The sequence below is a fragment of the Pan troglodytes genome, chromosome 8, assembly GCF_028858775.2.
Source record: "Pan troglodytes isolate AG18354 chromosome 8, NHGRI_mPanTro3-v2.0_pri, whole genome shotgun sequence".
NCBI classification, from domain to species: Eukaryota; Metazoa; Chordata; class Mammalia; order Primates; family Hominidae; genus Pan; species Pan troglodytes.
The window spans coordinates 33,182,977-33,202,937 of record NC_072406.2 but is presented as its reverse complement, the minus strand read 5'-3'; the positions used below and the strand labels follow the sequence as shown (position 1 = coordinate 33,202,937).

The 19,961-nt window shown below is 35.0% G+C and overlaps 1 protein-coding gene across 2 annotated transcripts in view; it reads right to left on the bottom strand.

The window, feature by feature from the left end:
* Positions 1–19,961, bottom strand: part of PLXDC2 (plexin domain containing 2) — a 470,147-nt gene that overhangs the window by 67,868 nt on the left and 382,318 nt on the right. For both annotated transcript variants that reach the window (XM_024346245.3, XM_063781455.1), the window contains exon 10: positions 4,509–4,569. In XM_024346245.3, the coding sequence (XP_024202013.1) occupies positions 4,509–4,569 (61 nt within the window). The remainder of the gene's footprint in view (positions 1–4,508; positions 4,570–19,961) is intronic.

The following is a 19,961-nucleotide window of genomic DNA, read 5'->3' as shown; positions in this document are numbered from 1 at the left end:
TGACTACTTAGAAAGCCTAGGAAAATGATTTTGTTTTTAAGTTTCTTTTTCCCCCATTACTTCAACCACTCATTTCAGTAGCTTCAAGCATCTTGCTCTATTTTTTTATTTTTTATTTTTTTTTTAGTTTTTTTTTCTACAACATCTTTAAAGAAAAGATCTGCCTTTTCCCTGCCTGCTCCAAAGCCAGGCACAGCTGGAGAATAATCACACAGACCCGCCATGGGGGCTCCACAAACATCTGCATCCTTAGCAGGGCCGTGCATACCACTTGGCAGCATTGCTGTGTCTTGCTAATCACCTCTCCCATTATGCTCAGTATGAATTTCAAGCTCTCTCCACTTTACCTAAAACTGCAATCCCATCATGATTCTCCCAGTTTTACTCCTTGGGTTCACCTTCCATTTCCTTGATAAATAGGCATGATCAGCAAGATTTCTTTAAATTTCTTAGTGAATCAGCATACTTACTTGACTCTGGGCTGACCTATTCTTTCCTTCTGTGATAATGAATGGGGACCTTTCCTTATAGCCATTCTTTCAACCTATTTCAACCTATGTCCTAGCTCAACTCAGCCCACCTTCACAGGTATTGTGAATTTGCTTATGTGATCATAGTCCTTTCTCTACAATATTTGCCACCTCTAATTCTCTGCTGGCTTCTTATCAACAACACTTAAAGGTACACAAGCATGCCTAATCTTATTTTGCAAACCCAAATTCCAGTTTGCAAAGGGAGGCAGTCCCAGAAGAGGGACTGCCTCCCTCTTCTCCCCAATGCATCCTGACATTATACTGCTTTCCCTCCATTCATACACAGTCATATTTCCAGAGAGATCAGTCTGCCTTGGTCTTCTCAGACTCCCAGCTTTCCCTTTTATGACAATCTTGCTCTTACCTAATCCAACTGAGTTGAAATTTCTCGTACCAATGTTTCTAAATATCTCCTTAGCTAAATATCCAACATCTTCCATGGTGTCCTACTGACACCTCATCAGCCTGTGGTGCAGATGTCCACTCCCCTGTCTTGGTTTCTGTGACACACCCTCTCCTCAATGTTCTGACACCTCCCTCACAACTCCATCTCGATTTCCTTTTATTTATGTCAATTCCTTAAGTGTTGGGGTGGTTCTTATGGATCATTCTTGCTCTGTCACTTCATTCTATGCATTATCTTTTGCAATCTCTTCTACACCCATGACTGCAATGAACATCTTTATGTTGATTATTCATAAATCTATATTTCTAGTCCACATTCCTCTTTTGGATTTCAGGCCCAAAAAGTCATCTATTGACCAGGTGTCTGCATGTGAATGTCACACACATCTCAAACTCAAGGAGTATAGAATGGAACTTGCCATATATTATTCTCTCTTTGTGTTTCTATTGTCAATGAACAGGACCTAGTATTCCGTAAACAGGATCTAATGTTCAGTAAACACCCTATGTTTAAGGTAAAAATCCTAGGCTCAGATTGCTTTTGGCAGTAACGGCAGACTAAGGAACTAAATAGCCCTCCTATAACAAAACAAATAGATTCTGAATAAAACTTGAATTTTAAAGCCTTAGGATTTGCAGGAGGTAAAGAATATCCCAATGGTGCCTTTCCATTGTTTATTCCCCTCCCCACTCAAAAAATAAAACAAAGCAAAAGCTATGTGCTATAAAGACAGTAGGAGCTGTATACACTAAGGGAAGTTAAAAAAGCAGAATTTGCCCTGAGGAAAAAAATCCAAAATCAATATCGCTCTAAAGAGAACAAGCCTTGCAGCAGTAGTAGACAGGGGAGAAAAATCTGAACTTCTCCTCCTCACATTAGGGCAGAGACTTATGGTAGCCTGAAAATCCTGAGGATCCCATCATCAAATCTTCTTTGGTGGAAAACATCACCTATTTAGGTCTTAGAATAGGATCAGACAAATATACACTAAAAAAGAAAAAAAAATAGCTGTCTGAGAAAGACTCAGCAAAAACAATGACCACACTATTTAGATCACCAAAACTTTAGATAATGGGATCATCCAATATGGAATATACAAAAATCATACACGGAATATTTAAAATCATAAAAGATAAAATTGAGAAATGAACGGTTCACATGAAACTATAAAATACTTGGCAGATGTAATAAGTGTCAAATTTAATTTTAGATATGAAAAATATGTTTGTTGGAATTTCTACTTCAGTGAGTAGATTACACAGAATATTAAACAAGATGAAGGGAGAATTAATAAACCGGTAAATACATCTGAAGAAATTGCTCCAAATACAGCACAGAGTAATAAGGAAAGAGATTACATATAATAGAGGTTTAAAAATATGAGGAAAAGATGAAAATGTCAAGCTTTCAAAGAAGTCAGAAGGTGAAAATAAAGAGAGTGGAGAAGTATAGCTGAAGAGTACATTTATCAAGCTTGACACCCAACCAACAGGAAAACACACATTTTTCTTGAACACACATAGACCCTTTGTACGAAATGCCCATGTACTTGTTCATGAAAAATTTCCAATCAACTTTAAAGATCATAACATGTTCTCTGATGATGACTCAATTAGTCTAGAAGTCAATAGTAAAAAATGTAAATTTTAAAAGCCTCTGTAATTAGGAAATGTGATATAATTCATAATTTAATGTATTTCCAATAAAATGTTAGAAAGATGTATTGATTGATGGATTACAGATCTCGACAAGGTGAGTTTAATATTTATATGAAGGACAAAAGCCCTAAAATACCCAAACACTTGTGAAGAAGAAAAAGTAAGGAGATTTGTCCTGTATATAGTAAGATTTCTTATAAAACAATAGTAATTAGTACAGTGGGACACTGATCTAAGTACTGACAGAGCTTTAGAAGAGGAGAGCCCAGAAAATATACATAAAACAGGTGACTTTGCAAGATATAGCCAAAAGAAAGGATTAGTTAACAAATGGTGCTTGAAATTTGGCTATCCATCAAGAAAAAAAACCCCACGATACTGAATCTCTATCTTATATAATACATAAAAACCAATTCCAAATGGAATAGATTTTGACGTGTAAGACAAAGCTTTAAAACATTCAGAAAAAAATACACAAAAATAATACCTAGATGAAATTTGGTAGGAAAATTCTTCCAAAACAAGATGCACAGGCATATAAAACTCATCATAAAAATAAAAGATTCATACATTTGACAGATTAAATTGATAATTAATGTTAGTGAAATAAAATCATAGAGAAAATGAAAAGATAAACCAAATTTGGGAGAAAAAATATACATCTGATTTACATTCTCAATCTTTACACATATGGAGATATTCATTTTCAACATTTTATATTGAGGTAACTGATTATATGAAAGAAATGATTGTCTCAAAACACAACTATGGCTTTGTCAATAGATACTCTTTGGAATTACGTTATTAGATAAGTGAGGTGAGATGGATGAGCACACACTGCTGTCATTCCCTAAATGAAATGCCAAAAGGTTGGTTATAGCTACACTGGCAATACTGCATTTAAAGTTCAAGAATGTTTTTAAAAATGTATTGCTCAAGATCTTTATGAAACATGCCCCCCAAAAATGAATTTTAAAAAAGTCTCTAAGTAACCATTGAACAAATAGTTTTTAAAACAGCATTTCGGCATGGCTTGCTTTGCTAAACTTTTGTAATTGTTAGCAGTTTTAATTCAAAATTGATACCCCAAAACTTAATGAAGGGAGAAGAAGTAAATGCTTTTCTTCATAAACTTTATAAGATATCTTTATATGATCTTGAAATGATAGTATAAATGCGATTCACTGCAAAGCTTTTAAACGGGTTAAAATTGTTTCTGGTGTCCAGTTGCTTACATGACTTCACTGCATCCTTGTCTCTATCATGTTTCCCTCAGAGTTAACATTATACCATCTCTCTATGCCAACTAATGTTATACAATTTCTCATTTATTACAGCACATCAGTTTGCTGCAGTCTTCCACCCTCCACAATACCACTGGTCTTGCTGTTTGAATTACAAAGAGGAACAATGGTTTCGTACATCCTAGAAAAATAGCAAGCATTTAAGAGAACTCCTCTTTGCTCATACAGATTCCAATCCTGGCCCTACTATTCCCTAGCCATTTACCTGACTCTCCAAGAACCCACACTTCACCCCTCCCCACAAGCTCCCCTCACTCCTCCCCTTTCTCTCCTTGGTAATATGGGGGTAGTGACAGTGCAGGCACTGTTCTTCATAGAATGAATATGATAATGAAATGAGATAATACATATAAATAGTTAAGCCCCATGTCTGCATCTATTAGGGGTTGTAGCAAGTTGCTACAATGTAATGAAAATGTTATCTAATTTAACAAAAATAGCCAGCTGTTATTGAACCCCTAATATTTGCAGACATTGGGCTTATAGAAGGATTCTTCTCCTTTCATTAAGTTTTAGGGCATAAATTTTGAATAAAAATTATTAACAGTTAAAACACATATATATGACAGCTTGGTCCCAGGATTCTGTCACAATAAAGCATGTGTACCTCTTCAGGGCATCCACTGTCCACCCAGTCCTGCCGATGACGATCAAATCCACTGGAACATCTTCAAAGAAGACCACAATGCAGTTCAGAAAAGGAAGGATAGGGTGCAGGGTGGTGGACAGAAATTAAAAGTAAAAGATTAGTAGGTAGTTCATTCTCACATGTTCAGTTTAGCGTAACATTAACTCTTCTATAGAACTCGCAACTGGAGAAGCAGGGAAATATTTAGAGGGTTGCTAAATAATCACTCATTGCTTAGGATGTCACTGTTAGGATCGCACATGGCAACCAAATCACTGTTAAAGCAAACTGCACTGTACGGAATACCTAGATCCCTGCACAAAGATAAGACCAATTGCTCTTCTATGAAGTGGATTTTCTTTTACCTTGTATTTTTTTTCTCATCATTGAAACAAATAAATACACACTTTTTTTTGCAAATATTGTATTTCATGATTTCAGGTTCATTCATTCATTCATTTTACTCATTCATTCAAGACCCACCATCACACAAACTCTTTCCCTTTTGTGCAGTAAAATGTTAACTTGGCAGTTGTGGGGTTTTCAGACCCTGCATGTTCCAAAAAAAAGACTGGCCCTTGACTTGCTCTTGAGAAGTAACCTCTAAACTCCTGGACTATCCTGCCTATTAAGAGTGTCTACCTCGGGTCTTGAGCCATGCAGATAGTTTATGCTGACAATTTGATTTATTGTGAATATCTGACTTCATTTACTTGGGACCCTGGGCCATGCTGTAACAGTTTGACCCTGGGGAGAGCTGACGACTGGAAGATAAGATTAGTCACAAGGGCATTCTATCCTGATGAATGAACCCTTAATAAAAACCCTGGAGACCAAGCTTGGGTGAGCTTCCTTGATTAGCAGTACTTGTTGTGTATTATTGCACATTGTTGTTGGGGAAATTAAGTATCATCTGTGCAATTCCACTGGGAGAAGACAACTGGCAACTTGTACTAGTCTCTCCTGGATTCCACTCTACGTGCATTTCACCTTTGCTGATTTTAACTCATCTCTTTTTCCTGTGGCAACCTTGAGTATAACAGCTTTTCTGAGTTCTGCGAGTCTTTCTAGTGAATCATGGAACCCGAGTATCTTCTTGGGGACACCCAGTTGCACTATAAATAGGTCATGTCTAAAATATCTAATTTAGCAAGCATTGTGTTAATTAGACTTTGTTCACTCATACTGTCTTCCTTGACTGGAATAATTTTCTGTCTTCCCTACGTACTCTTACACGGCTCAATAATTTTCTAAGACCCAGAAATTACTATCCAGAGCACATTCTGATAAAGCATTGCTACCATAGTCGCTCCTTTTAGGAGGTTTCAGTTATCCATGGTTAACTATGGTCTGAAAATAGGTGAGTACAGTACAATAAGATAGTTTAAGAAAGAGAGGAAAAGATCACATTAATATAACTTTTATTATACTATATTCTTATAATTGTTGTATTTCATTACTACTTGTTAATTTCCATGGTGTCTAATTTGTAACTTAAACTTTATCATAGGTATGTATATACAGGAGAAAACATAGTATATATAGGGTTTGGTATTATCCTTGATTTCAGGCATCCACTAAAGGTCTTGGAGAAGGGGGGCTACTGTATTGCTGTGAATACATCTTACTTTAATTTTTGTCTCTTTTATGTAAAATCTCATGTACTTATGTGTTTCAGGAAGTCAGGGACCCCGAACAGAGGGACCGGCTGAAGCCATGGCAGAAGAATGTGAATTGTGAAGATTTCATGGACATTTATTAGTTCCCCAAATTAATACTTTTATAATTTCTTACACCTGTCTTTACTGCCATCTCTGAACATAAATTGTGAAGATTTCATGGACACTTATCACCTCCCCAATCAATACCCTTGTGATTTCCTATGCCTGTCTTTAATCTCTTAATCCTGTCATCTTCGTAAGCTGAGGAGGATGTATGTCGCCTCAGGACCCTGTGATGACTGCATTAACTGCACAAATTGTAGAGCATGTGTGTTTGAACAATATGACATCTGGGCACCTTGAAAAAAGAACAGGATAACAGCAATGTTCAGGGAACAAGAGAGATAACCTTAAACTCTGACTGCTGGTGAGCCGGGAGGAACACAGCCATATTTCTCTTCTTTCAAAAGCAAATATCTTCCAAAAGCAAAAAGAAATATCACTGAATTCTTTTTTTTTTATTATTATACTTTAAGTTTTAGGGTACATGTGCACAATGTGCAGGTTTGTTACATGTGCCATGTTGGTGTGCTGCACCCATTAACTCATCATTTAACATTAGGTATATCTCCTAATGCTATCCCTCCCCTCTTCCCCCACCCCACAACAGGCCCCGGTGTGTGATGTTCCCCTTCCTGTGTCCACAGGTTCTCATTGTTTTCCTCAGCAAGGAACATCCCTGAAAGAGAATGCGTCCCTGAAGGTAGGCCTCTGAAATGGCCGCTTCAGGGGCAGCCGTCTTCTAAGGTTGCAGCTGCAGGGATGAAATAAGCTCCAGTCTCCCGTAGCACTCCCAGGCTTATTAGGATGAGGAAATTCCCACCTAATAAATTTTGGTTAGACTAGTTGTCTGCTCTCAAACCCTGTTTCCTGATAAGATGTTTTCAATGACAATGCGTGCCCGAAACTTCATTAGCAATTTTAATTTCACCCCCGTCCTGTGGTCCTGTGATCTCACCCTGCCTCCATGTGCCTTGTGATATTCTATTACCTTGTGAAGCATGTGATCTCTGTGGCCCACACCCTATTCGTACACTCCCTCCCCTTTTGAAAATCACTAATAAAAACTTGCTGGTTTTATGGCTTGGGGAGCATCACGGAACCTGCCGACATGTGATGTCTCCCCCGGACACCCAGCTTTAAAATTTCTCCTTTTGTACTCTGTCCCTTTATTTCTCAGACCGGCCAACACTTAGGGAAAATATAAAAGTACCTACATGAAATATTGGGGGTGAATTTCACCCAATATCTGGCTGAATTTCCCCCGATACTTATGTCTTAATTACCAAACTTAGTTGAGAACGTTTGAAAGCTAGGGTCTTATATTGATCATAATATCCACTATATCTGATACATAATATCTTTTTCATATGAGAAATTCAAACTACTTTTGCCAGTCCATTGAAATTAAAGATATACATTGCCCCTGAATGTTAACATATAAACATATACGATACACTTTGGCTGTGTCCCCACACAAATCTCATCTTGAATTTTAGCTTCCATAATTTCCCTGTGTTGTGGGAGGGACCCAGTGGGAGATAATCTAATCATAGGGGCAGTTTCCCCCATACTGTTCTCATGGTAGTGAATAAGTCTCACAAGTTCTGATGGTTTTATATGGGGTTTCCCCTTTTGCCTGGCTCTCATTCTCTCTTGTCTGCACCATGTAAGATGTGTCTTTTGCCTTCCACCATGATTATGAGGCCTCCCTAGCCATGGGAAATTGTGAGTCCATTAAATGTCTTTTTCTTTATAAATTACCCAGTCTAAGATATGTCTTTATCAGAAGTGTGAAAAATGGACTAATACAATATATCTATATATAATATATAAAAATCCACGTTAATTATATTACTCTAAATAGATATCTATATATTTTTCAAAATAAATGGAAGCTGTTCAACTTTTGCCTTATATTTTCTTAGAGTGCTCAAAGCATTACTTTGCAATCTTTCTTTTTTTTATTATTTTTAACTTGTTTTGCAATGAGTCCACATGATAGCTCTTTCTAAGAACGCTTGCCAGAGATTATGCACCATGGGATGAACGAGCATAATTTAATTCAAGTGGAATGTGAAAACAACCCTCCTGTCAACACAGAAGACCATCTCTCTCATTCTCTCAGGGCATGATCCATTGAAGTTAAGCTATTTTATGCCTACCATCTGTGTTGAACAAGCTTAAGTGTGGAGTAAACATCAGGGTGGGATTTGGCATCCTAAATTTGAGAATCCCCAGTTGGTCAAGGCCATCTCTGGTTACCCAATGAGATTTTGATGTGTGGAGTCTATTTAATTCCAGATGAGTCAGATGAGTGCTCCCTCCTATATTTTCCTTTCGAGTTTGTTTAAACATTGAAGAAGACATTCTGTTTTGGAAGATGGGGATGTATCAATTTTCTACAGAAGAAAAAAACATTTTCTTGGGAGCCACCTGACCATAACCATAAGTAATTCAATGGAACAGATCGTTCTTAAAGCACGGTTTGTTTTCAGTTATTCTGTTTCAAATGTATCCAAAGCCAATGGGATGTACAAACTTTTACCTTATGTTTTAATAAGACGGTGCCAAATCTTAAATTTGCATATCAACTGAAATTTTACCTTGGAATAATTAGTCCTTTAAATTATTAAATTAATCCCAGGGAAAAGTGCAGAAATGCAGTTTGCTTGATTTATTAATTAATCCCCCAATTATGTTGTGTGAAATTAAGTTCTACTGAAAATATAAATCAATTAAGTAATTCATCATTTATTTAAGACAATAATTTCTTATTAATTGAAATTTACTAAGGGCTAGAATGGAAAGGACTGAGAATGGCAAAACAAGTGAGATTTGGTTTGAAAAGCTCATACTTTTTGTGGCATATAGTGCCTTAAAAATGAATAAAACTGGATCCAGCCATTTTAGCATTTTTTAGAGGCCAGTAATCTAAATGGCATCGAAAAGCAATTATAAGCACAAGAATGTGTGTGTGAGAGACAGTTGTATAAACCACTAGGAAAAGACACCTTGATATTATTTCTGAATTCTAAATAAACCAAAATCACTTTTGAGAACAGCTTCCTGTCCCCACTGAGGTGCTGTGTGTGTGTGTGTCTGTGTGTGTGTGTGTGTTTCAAAGCACAATGACATTAACCATATCACTATCCAGCACATTGTTTTCCAACATTTTTAACGGTGATTCACAAAGAGGCTCTCCCACATTGGAATTACCTGAGATGCCTGTCCAAATGCAAATTCATAGGTCTAACTGAGTAAGATTCTCCGGCAATTGGAACTCAGCAATTTTTATTGTAAATAAACACCTTCAGGGGATTCTTACCACACTGACCTCCTCTACAATATATTCAGGCCTCTTGCTCACTCCTGTAGCCCATGCTCTACAACCCATTCATACCCTCCTTTTGCTCTAAGCACAGCAAATTTTTTTCCCTTCCCCGAAGGTGCTGTGCTCTTTCATGACTCTACCTTTGAACACACTATTACATACGGCTGGCCTACCCAACTGGCAAACCCAATCCAAATCAACCCCAATCTCCTCCAAGAAATAGCTCCTTCTCCTTCCACCCAGCAGATTCAGCAACCCTTGCTCAGAGACCCCCCAACACCAAGCGCAAATGTCCACTATTACACTACAATTGGCAGCTTTTGAGTTTATCTTACAAAGCTTTCAGGAGAACATGATTAAAAGTGAGGCTTTGGAATCCAATTGTTTGAGTTAGTATTTTTGCTTGGTCACAAAAAAGGTGTGTGATCTTAGACAAGTTATTTTTCTTTTCTGTTTTTTTGAATGATTGTATTGCATGTTGACAAATTATAATTGCATACATTTATGAGGTACAGTGTGATATTATGATATATGTATGTAATGTGAAAAGATTACATAAAGCTAATTAATATAGCCGTCATCTCAGATACTGATCTTTTTTGTGATAAGAACATTTGAAATTTACCATCTAAGCAATTTTGAAACATAAACTACACTATATATACAATATAGTCATTATATACAATATATAATAGATAGGTACAGCAAAAATACACAAAAATACAAAAGATACAATACGCTATACTCACTGTGTTGTGCAATATATCTCAAGAAACTTATGCCTCCTAACTGAAATGTTGTACTCTTAAGTTATTTTTCCTTTCTAAGCCTGTTTCCTCATCTGTAAGATGAGGTGGGGGAGGTTATATAAGGATTAAAAGTTCGGTATTTGTCTAGTAAAGATTAAGTGTTAGCTTGTTTAATACCTAATTATACCTTTGTGCCTAATAATACCTCTGGTACATGGTATGCATGTACCAAATCTGACTATCATAGAAAAATGAATAAATGAGGTTTTCACTTCATAGACAGGATTTAGAAAATGTTTAGGAGTTAATTATATGTACCATATTAATGTGAAATGTGTTTTATAACATAAAGTCCCTTATCATTTTTGGGAACTAATATCATAGAATATTATGAGAGAAACTCTAATTTGCTCTCACGTATGGGCCAAATCTTTATTCAAAATGGACAGAAATTACATGGTTTGTAAATATTTCTCACATAATTGATTTCAACAAAATGTGAACTCCTAACTGCAGTAGGGTTTTAATGTTTTTATGTCCAAATTATTCTCTTCTCACCATTATCTAATTCCAAAACAAATTAATAGAGAGCTATACAGTACTTCAAATTAATTATACTAATTTCCACTCAATTTCAATGGTGTGTTGATTTCAAAGCCCCCAGGGAACATAGTAAGAGAATTCCATTAAATAAGGCAGCCTAGAAAACAAGCAATATTCTCCCAGCTTGTGGCATGTATCAATTCAAGAGATAAAAGTATAAATCTCATCAAATCTCTAACTTATGTCAGTTCTGCAGAAAGAATTTCAGAAATAGGAATTATTTTGCAAGGGTAATATATTCCTATGTAGGAAATAGAGTAAATGTTAAAAGATACATAAGCAATACATAAGGATCAAAAATGAAGTGCTTGTCTTACTGAGCAATTGAACATGTTTCATTCTGCCAGCGAAATGAAACATCTATGAAGAATTTAGCAAAGAAACTACATAGAATCTTAAGACCCCATTAGAAATCAGTTTATAGATCAGGGCCCAGCAAATTTTTTTTATAAAGGACCAGATAGTAAATATTGTAGGATTTGAGGGCTACGTTGTTTCTGTCCCAACTAGTCACAGCTTGAAAACAGACACAGATAAATGTGTAAACAGATTGGGTGTGGCTGTGTGCCAATCAAACTTTATAAAACCAGAAAGTGGGTCATATTTTTAATTCATTTACTGTAGTTTGCTTAACTATGTTCTATATGTAAAAATAAAGCTCTGTAAAATTATTAAGATTTTTGGACAAATATTACATCAAATTATCTGGTGATTTATATGATCCTTTTAGCCTTAGGGTATTTATCACGATGTGTTATCTTAATGGAAACATCCACTGTGCATTTAGTAAATTTTCTTGCCACAGTATGCAAAAGTATGAAAAATGATCCTCCGGCATCAAAGAAATGGAAAGATGCTTTAAAAAGAAGCATCAGTATTTTAAATGAGATGATAAACAGCAGTGATTACAGCCAATAACATGTTTTATTATGACATAAAATAGGTAACTGGTAGTATGGAGCTGTAAGATATGGGAAAATAATTTTCTTTAGAAATACTGAAAAAGTTTAACTGAAAAATCGTCATAAAATTTAAAATGTTAATTATAATTATCCTTATTTCAAATTATAAATTAGTAAAAAATCGTATCTCATTTCCCATACAGGCATGCTTGCTCCTAGTTGGCCTCAGGCATGAAATGGACAAGTACATTTCTAAACACATTTCCCCTAAAATCAACAATCTTGAGCTGAAAATTTTCAGAATTTTCATACCTGAACCATTTATTATTTACTACTCTGGGAATGACAGATGACTCTATGCATAACCTATTACAGAGACAAAATTGTAGGATCACTTATGAAGTTTTACATCATTAGAATATGCAAGAAGGTGGAGTGTGTTTTCTTCTGATAAAAGATCTTGATGCTACTTGTAGCTGAAATCATAATCCAATGTTCATAAGAATAGTTATCTGCAGAATACAAGAACTTTGCTTTAGAGATGAATTTCATATGGAAAACTGGGATCACTTTACCTAATCACCAGAATGTAGTCATCCGTACATGTGGCATCTTGCAGAGGTGCAGGTTTTCCAAAGTAAAGGCTCAATCTTTCCTGCAGTTTTCTAGAATCTAGAGTAGCCCTAATACGTGTGTATTTACAAAGCATAACAACATCAGGGACTTTTATTCTTCCAATTCTGTCATCTCACTTAAAGAAAAAAATTCGTATTGGGCTGGGCACGGTGGCTCATGCCTGTAATCCCAGCACTTTGGGAGGTCAAGGCAGGAGGATCTCCTGAGCCCAGGAGTTCAAGACCAGCCTGAGTAGCCTGGCAAAACCCTGTCTCTACAAAAAAAAGAAAAAGAAAAATTAGTCAGGCATGGTGGTGCATGCCTGTAGTCCCAGCTACTTGGGAGGCTGAAGTGGAAAGATTGCTTGAGTGCAGGAGGTTGAGTGTAGGAGACTGAGGCTGCAGTGAGCTGTTATCATACCAGTGCACCCCAGCCTGGCCAACAGAGTGAGACTCTGTCTCAAAAAAAAAAAAAAAAAAATTCATCTTATTTCTCTCTCCTCCAAATAATAGGCAAAAAAGGTATTTCCATTACTTTTTAGTTGTTATCCTATCTTTCATTGATAAAATTTCCAACAAGGAAAATGATTTTTGCAATTGGCTTTGCATGCTGGAGTTCTTCTTCCTGTGAATGTCACCTCTTTATAACTAGTCTGTTTTCAGTTTGGGAGCCTGTAGGATAGGAAAGAGTTGACACTGGGTGAAGCTACAATATTGAGTCTTATCTGGAAATAGGTGAATCTTCTCAGAAATCGTTCTGATTAAAAGCCACTGATGATGTTGGCAAAATGTCCTCATTTGCGCATTTTCAGGGCATTACAGGGATGACAAATATATAAAAAGATAGACAGAAATACAAGTTGAAATTGCAATGCATTAAAACAAAGCCACTTATACAATGGGACAATCCACTAAGCCCAGTTTAGGAAACAGCAACTCTAGCTAGATTATTAGATACTTTGGTATTTATTTTATGTCTAAATTTTAAAAATTTCTTAAAATACTACTTAGAATGGGAAAGAGAATGAAGTATTCATTCATTTGAAAATAGCTAAAAGTTACAGTGTTCGACTCTAAAGACTTGACTGATTTGCTTGCAATACTATTCTCACAGTGAAATCCAATTTCTATCTTTGCTACCTGTGTAACTTCTTAAGTGATGCTAGAACATATTGAAATATGCTGGCTAAGGGAGTTTTAAATGGTGCAAGTTTGGGTGTGTATTGACTTACACAATCCTTTACAGAGCACTGTAGCTTCAATAATTTCACAAGTTTAAGCCCTGCTGGGTTATTGCCCTTGTTACATTTTTAAAAACCAACAGATGTGGAAATAGTGAAACCCGAATTCCTCACTGACTTTCAGTTTCACCTGCATCAGGTGGATGGAAATGTATTGGCAACATAAAGTATGAGATTTCTGAAATCTTCAATTAAAATTTCTCCAATATAGAGTCTTTGAACCTCTTTAGAATAAACCATAATAGCAAGTATATTTAACATTGTGTTTGGGTATTTACGTGTATATCTGTGTGTACATATTGAAGCTAAATATTTGTTGCAATGATTCCTTTTTTTCTTGTTCCTTTTTTACAAAGACCCACTTAAAGCACAGATATATTTTCTATGTCATTATATTTCATTTAAAAAATGCTGGTTGCAACCCACTGGGTGAAAATGCTGAACTGCAGCACACAATTTGAAAAATATTGTCCAATAAATAATTCAAACTCTAAATAATATGTATATGTTAAACAGCATTGGCTGGTTTTAAAAATAACCATTTTGCAAGAAATTTACAAAAAATTCACAAACAAACTAAAGTAGGTGTATCCCAATGCTAAGATGGTGTTAGTTTTCCGTTCAACCTCGTCTTTATTTAATGCATATTTACTTGTACCAATGAATTACTCAAATAATCGGAATCACAACATGTAATAGCTTGCTTTTCCAAGTTGATAGTCTAGGCATTTTCCCATGTCCATAAATATCCTTTGAGAGGAAATGTTTTAATTGATATATGACAATTTTACATATTTAATGGGGTATGTAGTTATGTTTTAATACATACAATGTATAGTGATCAGATTAGGTTAATTAGCATATCCATCGTCTCAAACATTTGTCATTTCTTTGTGTTAGGAACATTCAATATTCTCCTTCTAACTATTTGAAAATATATATTATTGTTAACTATATTACAAGATAGAGTTATTGTTAAATAGTTATACTGTTATTATATATGTTATATTGTTATATAGTTTTATATCGTTATAATCTATTATATTGTATATAAAATAGAACATTAGAACTTACTCCCATCTAGCTATAATTTATATCCTTTAACAAATCTCTCCCTTTCTCCCTCTTTCACCTACTCTTCCCAGCCTCGAATATCCACTGTTCTGCATTTTATTTCCATGAAATCACCTTTTATCTTTTAAAGCTTCTGCATATGAATGAGAATGTGTAGCATTAAACTTTCTGTTCTGGACTTCAAATCAGTGAAACACTTAACGTAATGTCCTCCAGTTCCATCCATGTTACTTTAAATCACAGGATTTCCTTCTTTATAAGGCTGAACAGTATTCTATTGTATATATATATATATATATATACACTACATTTTCTTTATCCATTGATCAGTTGTTGGACAGCTGGGTTAATTCCATATCTTGGCTATTGTGAATAGTGCTGCAGTAAACATGGGAGTGGAGATGTCTCTTTAATATACTGATTTCCCTTCCTTTCCATCAGTGTCAAGAAGTGGGATTGCTAGATCATCTGGTAGTTCTATTGTTTTTTGAGGAACTTCCATACTGTTCTCCACAGCGGCTGTACCAGTTTACATGCCCACCAACAGTGCATAAAAGTTCCCTTTTTCTCCATGTCCTTGTCAGCAGCATTTGTTACTTTTTATCTTTTTGATGATAGCTACTCTAACTGGGGTGAGATGATACCTCATTGTGGTTTTGATTTGCATTTCCTTGATGATTAATGATGTTGAGTATTTTTAAAATTATATTTGTTGGCCATTTGTATATCATCTTTTGAGAAATATCTGTTCAGGTCATTTACCTAGTTTTTAATTACGTTTTCGGTTATTTGCTCTTCGGATGTTTGAGTTTCTTGTATCTGGATATTAATCTTCTGTAAGATGAATAGTTTATCAATGTCTTCTATTTTGTAGGTTTTCTCACTTTGCTGTTTCCCCTGCTGTGGAGAAGCTTTTTCGTTTGTTGCAATGCCATTTGTTTATGTTTGTTTTTGTTGGTAAGGGGTAATTTTTAATGACAGCATACACACCATTACACGGTTTTATGGAGATTTATTCAAGCTATATATGAGATTACTTATGTCATTTTAACCCTTATAAAATACACAACCTCACCTTTTTTTGGATTTATATTAAAATGATATTTCATGTTTTAATTAACATTTCTTATATTACTCGTGAGGTTAAATGTTCATTGACTCTTTGTATTTCTACATTTTTAAAATGTACAATCACTTATTTTCCCCATTTCTTTTGATTGGGCTGTTCTTTTTGTTAAAGCAAACATTTCTATACAGTAAGAGCATTAAATCCCTGTCAAATATACCACGTGTCTGTAATTTTCCCTTTAATTCTATTTTTTTCTGTTTTGTTTTTGGCATACAGCAGTTTGTATATTTACATAGTGAAGTTTTCCAACCTTTTCTTTCAAAATTTCTTTTATTGCTTTTCTGCTCAGAAAAGCCTCTCCTACCTTAGCATTAAAGAAATAACTGCCAGATTCTCTCCTAGCTACCCCATTATTTCATTTCTTAGTTTATTTCTCTAAACTCTTTTAAATTTATTTTGGAATAGGGTGAAAAGTAAGAACCAAATTTAAAAATACATATTTTTTTTCCCAAATAGATGACTAACATTCTCAGAATCCTCTGTTGAATAATACCTAGGAGTTTAAATCCTCCATCCTTGTTTTCATTTTTATTTTTTCCTTGAGTAGTCACACACATTTAATTCTTCTCTGAAATTTTTATAATCACATTCTAATGTTCCAAATAATAGTGCTATTGTGAATCTGATCGAATAGATGTGGAAATAGTTGACATCTTACTAAATGCAACTTTACATCCATTAAATGTTTAGGTGTTAGTCAAGTGCCTCATTAAATATTCATTCTTCTTATATAATTTCCATATGTTACTAATTTTGTTAGTAACTATTTTTGCTAATGTTAAGAAGCTTAAATCACTGCATTTCTTAAATAGTCATTTCTGATATAGAACGCTATTGACTGCTGTGTAGTAACTGATTCTTTTATCTACAAATAATAACTTTTGTTTCTCCTTTCCAATAGTCTTATCTCTTACTTATGTTTCTTTTTTCTGTAACTAGAATTACAGAATTATGCTACATAAAAATGCTGATCACATCCTTGCCTTCTTTGTTACTTTAATGTTTCCTGGGCTTCAGTGTTTAGCATATTTTTATGTTGTAAAATAATATTTATTATTGCATGTAGTAAGTATCCTCTGTCTCAGTTTGCTAATGTTAACTTAAAAAAAATGGTTAAATTTTATCAAATATTTTTTCCATCTGTCAAGATGACCAAGTGATCTTCAGTACCAGTGCTACTAATTGCATTAATATATTTCTTTAAATTAAACCATATTTATATTCATAAAATAGATTTATTATTTGACTATGTTTTAGTTATTTTAACTATTGACTGGATTTTTAACTGTTGGGGTTTTAAAATTCTATACAGAATAAATAATACAGGCTATCCATGAATAATCTACAGCTAACCTCATACGTTATGGTGAAAGACTGAATGTTTTCCCTTTGAGTTAGAAACATAACAAAATGGCCAGTCACCGCTTCCAATCAACATTGTACTTTATCAGTATGAAAAAGCAAGTTAAGAACCCAAGAAAGTGAAGCCTTGGGAGAATAAATCATTAATTGCTTTCTGCCTTGTGTCTTCTTCATATGAATGCAAAGTAAAATGATAAATCAACTTACAGCTGGATTATGTGACAAAAACAAGGTAAACACATCAGATTATAGCAGAATTATTGAAGTGTTGACACTCATAATAACCCTCATCGGAGATATAATTTTTTTATGATGTTGGAAAGTTGAAAAGCTAATGATTTCATTAATACAAAGTCAGCTATAACCCAAAGGATATCTTAGGGTTAAATGACCAGAGTTGGGTAAATTTTTGTAGTAAGGTGGAAATTGTAGATAATTAAGAGTTAAAGGTTGCAGACATTTCTCTTTTTGAGATTAGTACCCCATAAATATGTACACCTACCATGTACCCACAAAAATTAAATTAAAAATAAAACATTGGGATTAGTATATACGAAATTTATATCTATAGTCATAGAAGAGTCATCAATATTGAGCTCAAGAAATGATGGGCTTTAGAATTTCCAGAGGAAGGTATTTGCTGGGGTTTAGATGAGAGTGAAACGCAAAGAACAATTAATAAACACAACATTTTCACTGACATTTTGCATTGCCTTTCTGCAAACTACTTTCCAAATCATTTCCCTCTGATTTCTAACATATTTCAGCTGCTTGTCTTCTGTTTTACCATATTCCCTTTTACCCTCCCATCCTACTCACACCCTCAGAAATATTCAACCCAAGCTGCCTTCCCTAGGGAATATTCTCTGATCAAGGAGTATTCTTCTCTTAACTGGAACTCCAATCAAGGTTACAGCACCCACCTTTAGGACAGAAAATTTATTATCTAACAGAAGTTTAATAATTACAAATATGAATACAAAACTTCTGTTTATCAAGAGCTATTAACATTTAAGATCAAGCTAGTTTTTCCAATATTATTAGGAAAATATTTCTTCATTGATTGTTCTTAACTATGACTTGGGCCACTAACCAGAGTATGGCTGAATGCATGTTTTAACAGTTTGGCTTTTTATTTATGAAAGATCTTCAACCTCTTTAGAAACACCATAGAATCCCAGCTACTTGGGAGGCTGAGCGGGGAGAGTCGCTGGAACCCAGGAGGTGGAGGTTGCAGTGAGCCGAGATCACACCACTGCACTTCAGCTTGGGCGACAGAGCAAGACTCCATCTCAAGAAAAAAAATAAAAATAAAGGCTGGGTGCGGCGGCTTATGCCTCTAATCCCAGCACTTTGGGAGGCCAAGGTGGGTGGATCACGAGGTCAAGAGATCAAGACCATCCTGGCCAACATGGTGAAACCCCATTTCTATTAAAAATACGAAAATTAGCTGGGCATGGTAGCACATGCCTGTAGTCCCAGCTACTCAGGAGGCTGAGGCAGGAGAATCAGTTGAACCCAGGAGGCAGAGGTTGCAGTGAGAGCCAAGATCACGTCACTGCACTCCAGCCTGCTGACAGAGCAAGACTGCTTCAAACAAACAAACAAACAAAAAACAAACACCATAGATCTTCAAAGATAAATAATAATCTGAAGCTGATGTATGGTTTTTTTGAAGGAAGACTATGATTGCCATTAGGTAAATGGTTTTGTTTTTTTCTGATTATGTATACATGAATGAAATGTTGCATATTTTTTACTTTAGAAAAAGATGCTTATATTTATTGTTATATAATTCCTAAGAGTAAAATTAGTTATTTTCATAGCTTTTGGCATCTATAATTAAAAGTGACTATTTCATTAAACAACACTGCTATATTTCCAGTTAACTAAAAGTACAACTTCTGAGGCTTGTTCTAGGCAGAAAATTAGCACATCCTGAAGAATTTGGGAGCACATTGCATCGTATTAGAAAAAAAACATCCAACTTTGCCACATCTGACTTTCTTTTCAAGTGCAGGCACTAAGAACAATGGAGCCTGTAGCCGTGAATTAACAATTAACAAGCCGATTAGTGATTTCCAACATTTTTACTTCCAGAAAAAAAAGCCACATTTAATATGGCTATAATGGGAAGAAGAGAGGGAAAAAGTGCAAGTTACTAACACTGTTTGAACTTGAAATAGTTGACATGAACTGTGTTCAACAATTGTCTGTTATACAATTTTCACATCAACTTGACACTATTTCTCAAAATTTTTTCCCATTTAACAACTGCAAAACATGAAGCTGTATTATTTAGTGGAAGGAACATGAACTTTAAAATTGCATGCATAAAACTGGGGCTGGTATCTCTCTCTGCTATCTACTGGAGATTACTGGGTGGTATCTACAGTAAGCTATTATTTGAGATTCTTTTTCAGTAAGATAGAGATTTTGAAATCTAACTTTGCTAGGTTTGGGTGTGTATTAAATGAGATAATGTAAACAAGGCACTCTTTTGGTGTTTGACGTAGAAGGTGCTCAACAAATGTCAGTTATTTTATTCTATACCCTCCACGGCACCTAGCACAGGTCGAGAAGTGCTTATGGGAAGTGCTAATTGAAAATAAGATGTTATTATTTGACATATAGAGAAAATCTACATGAAATCCTCCAAGTCAGGACTTCAGCCTCTTTAGCCACAGAAATCAGTTATAAAAC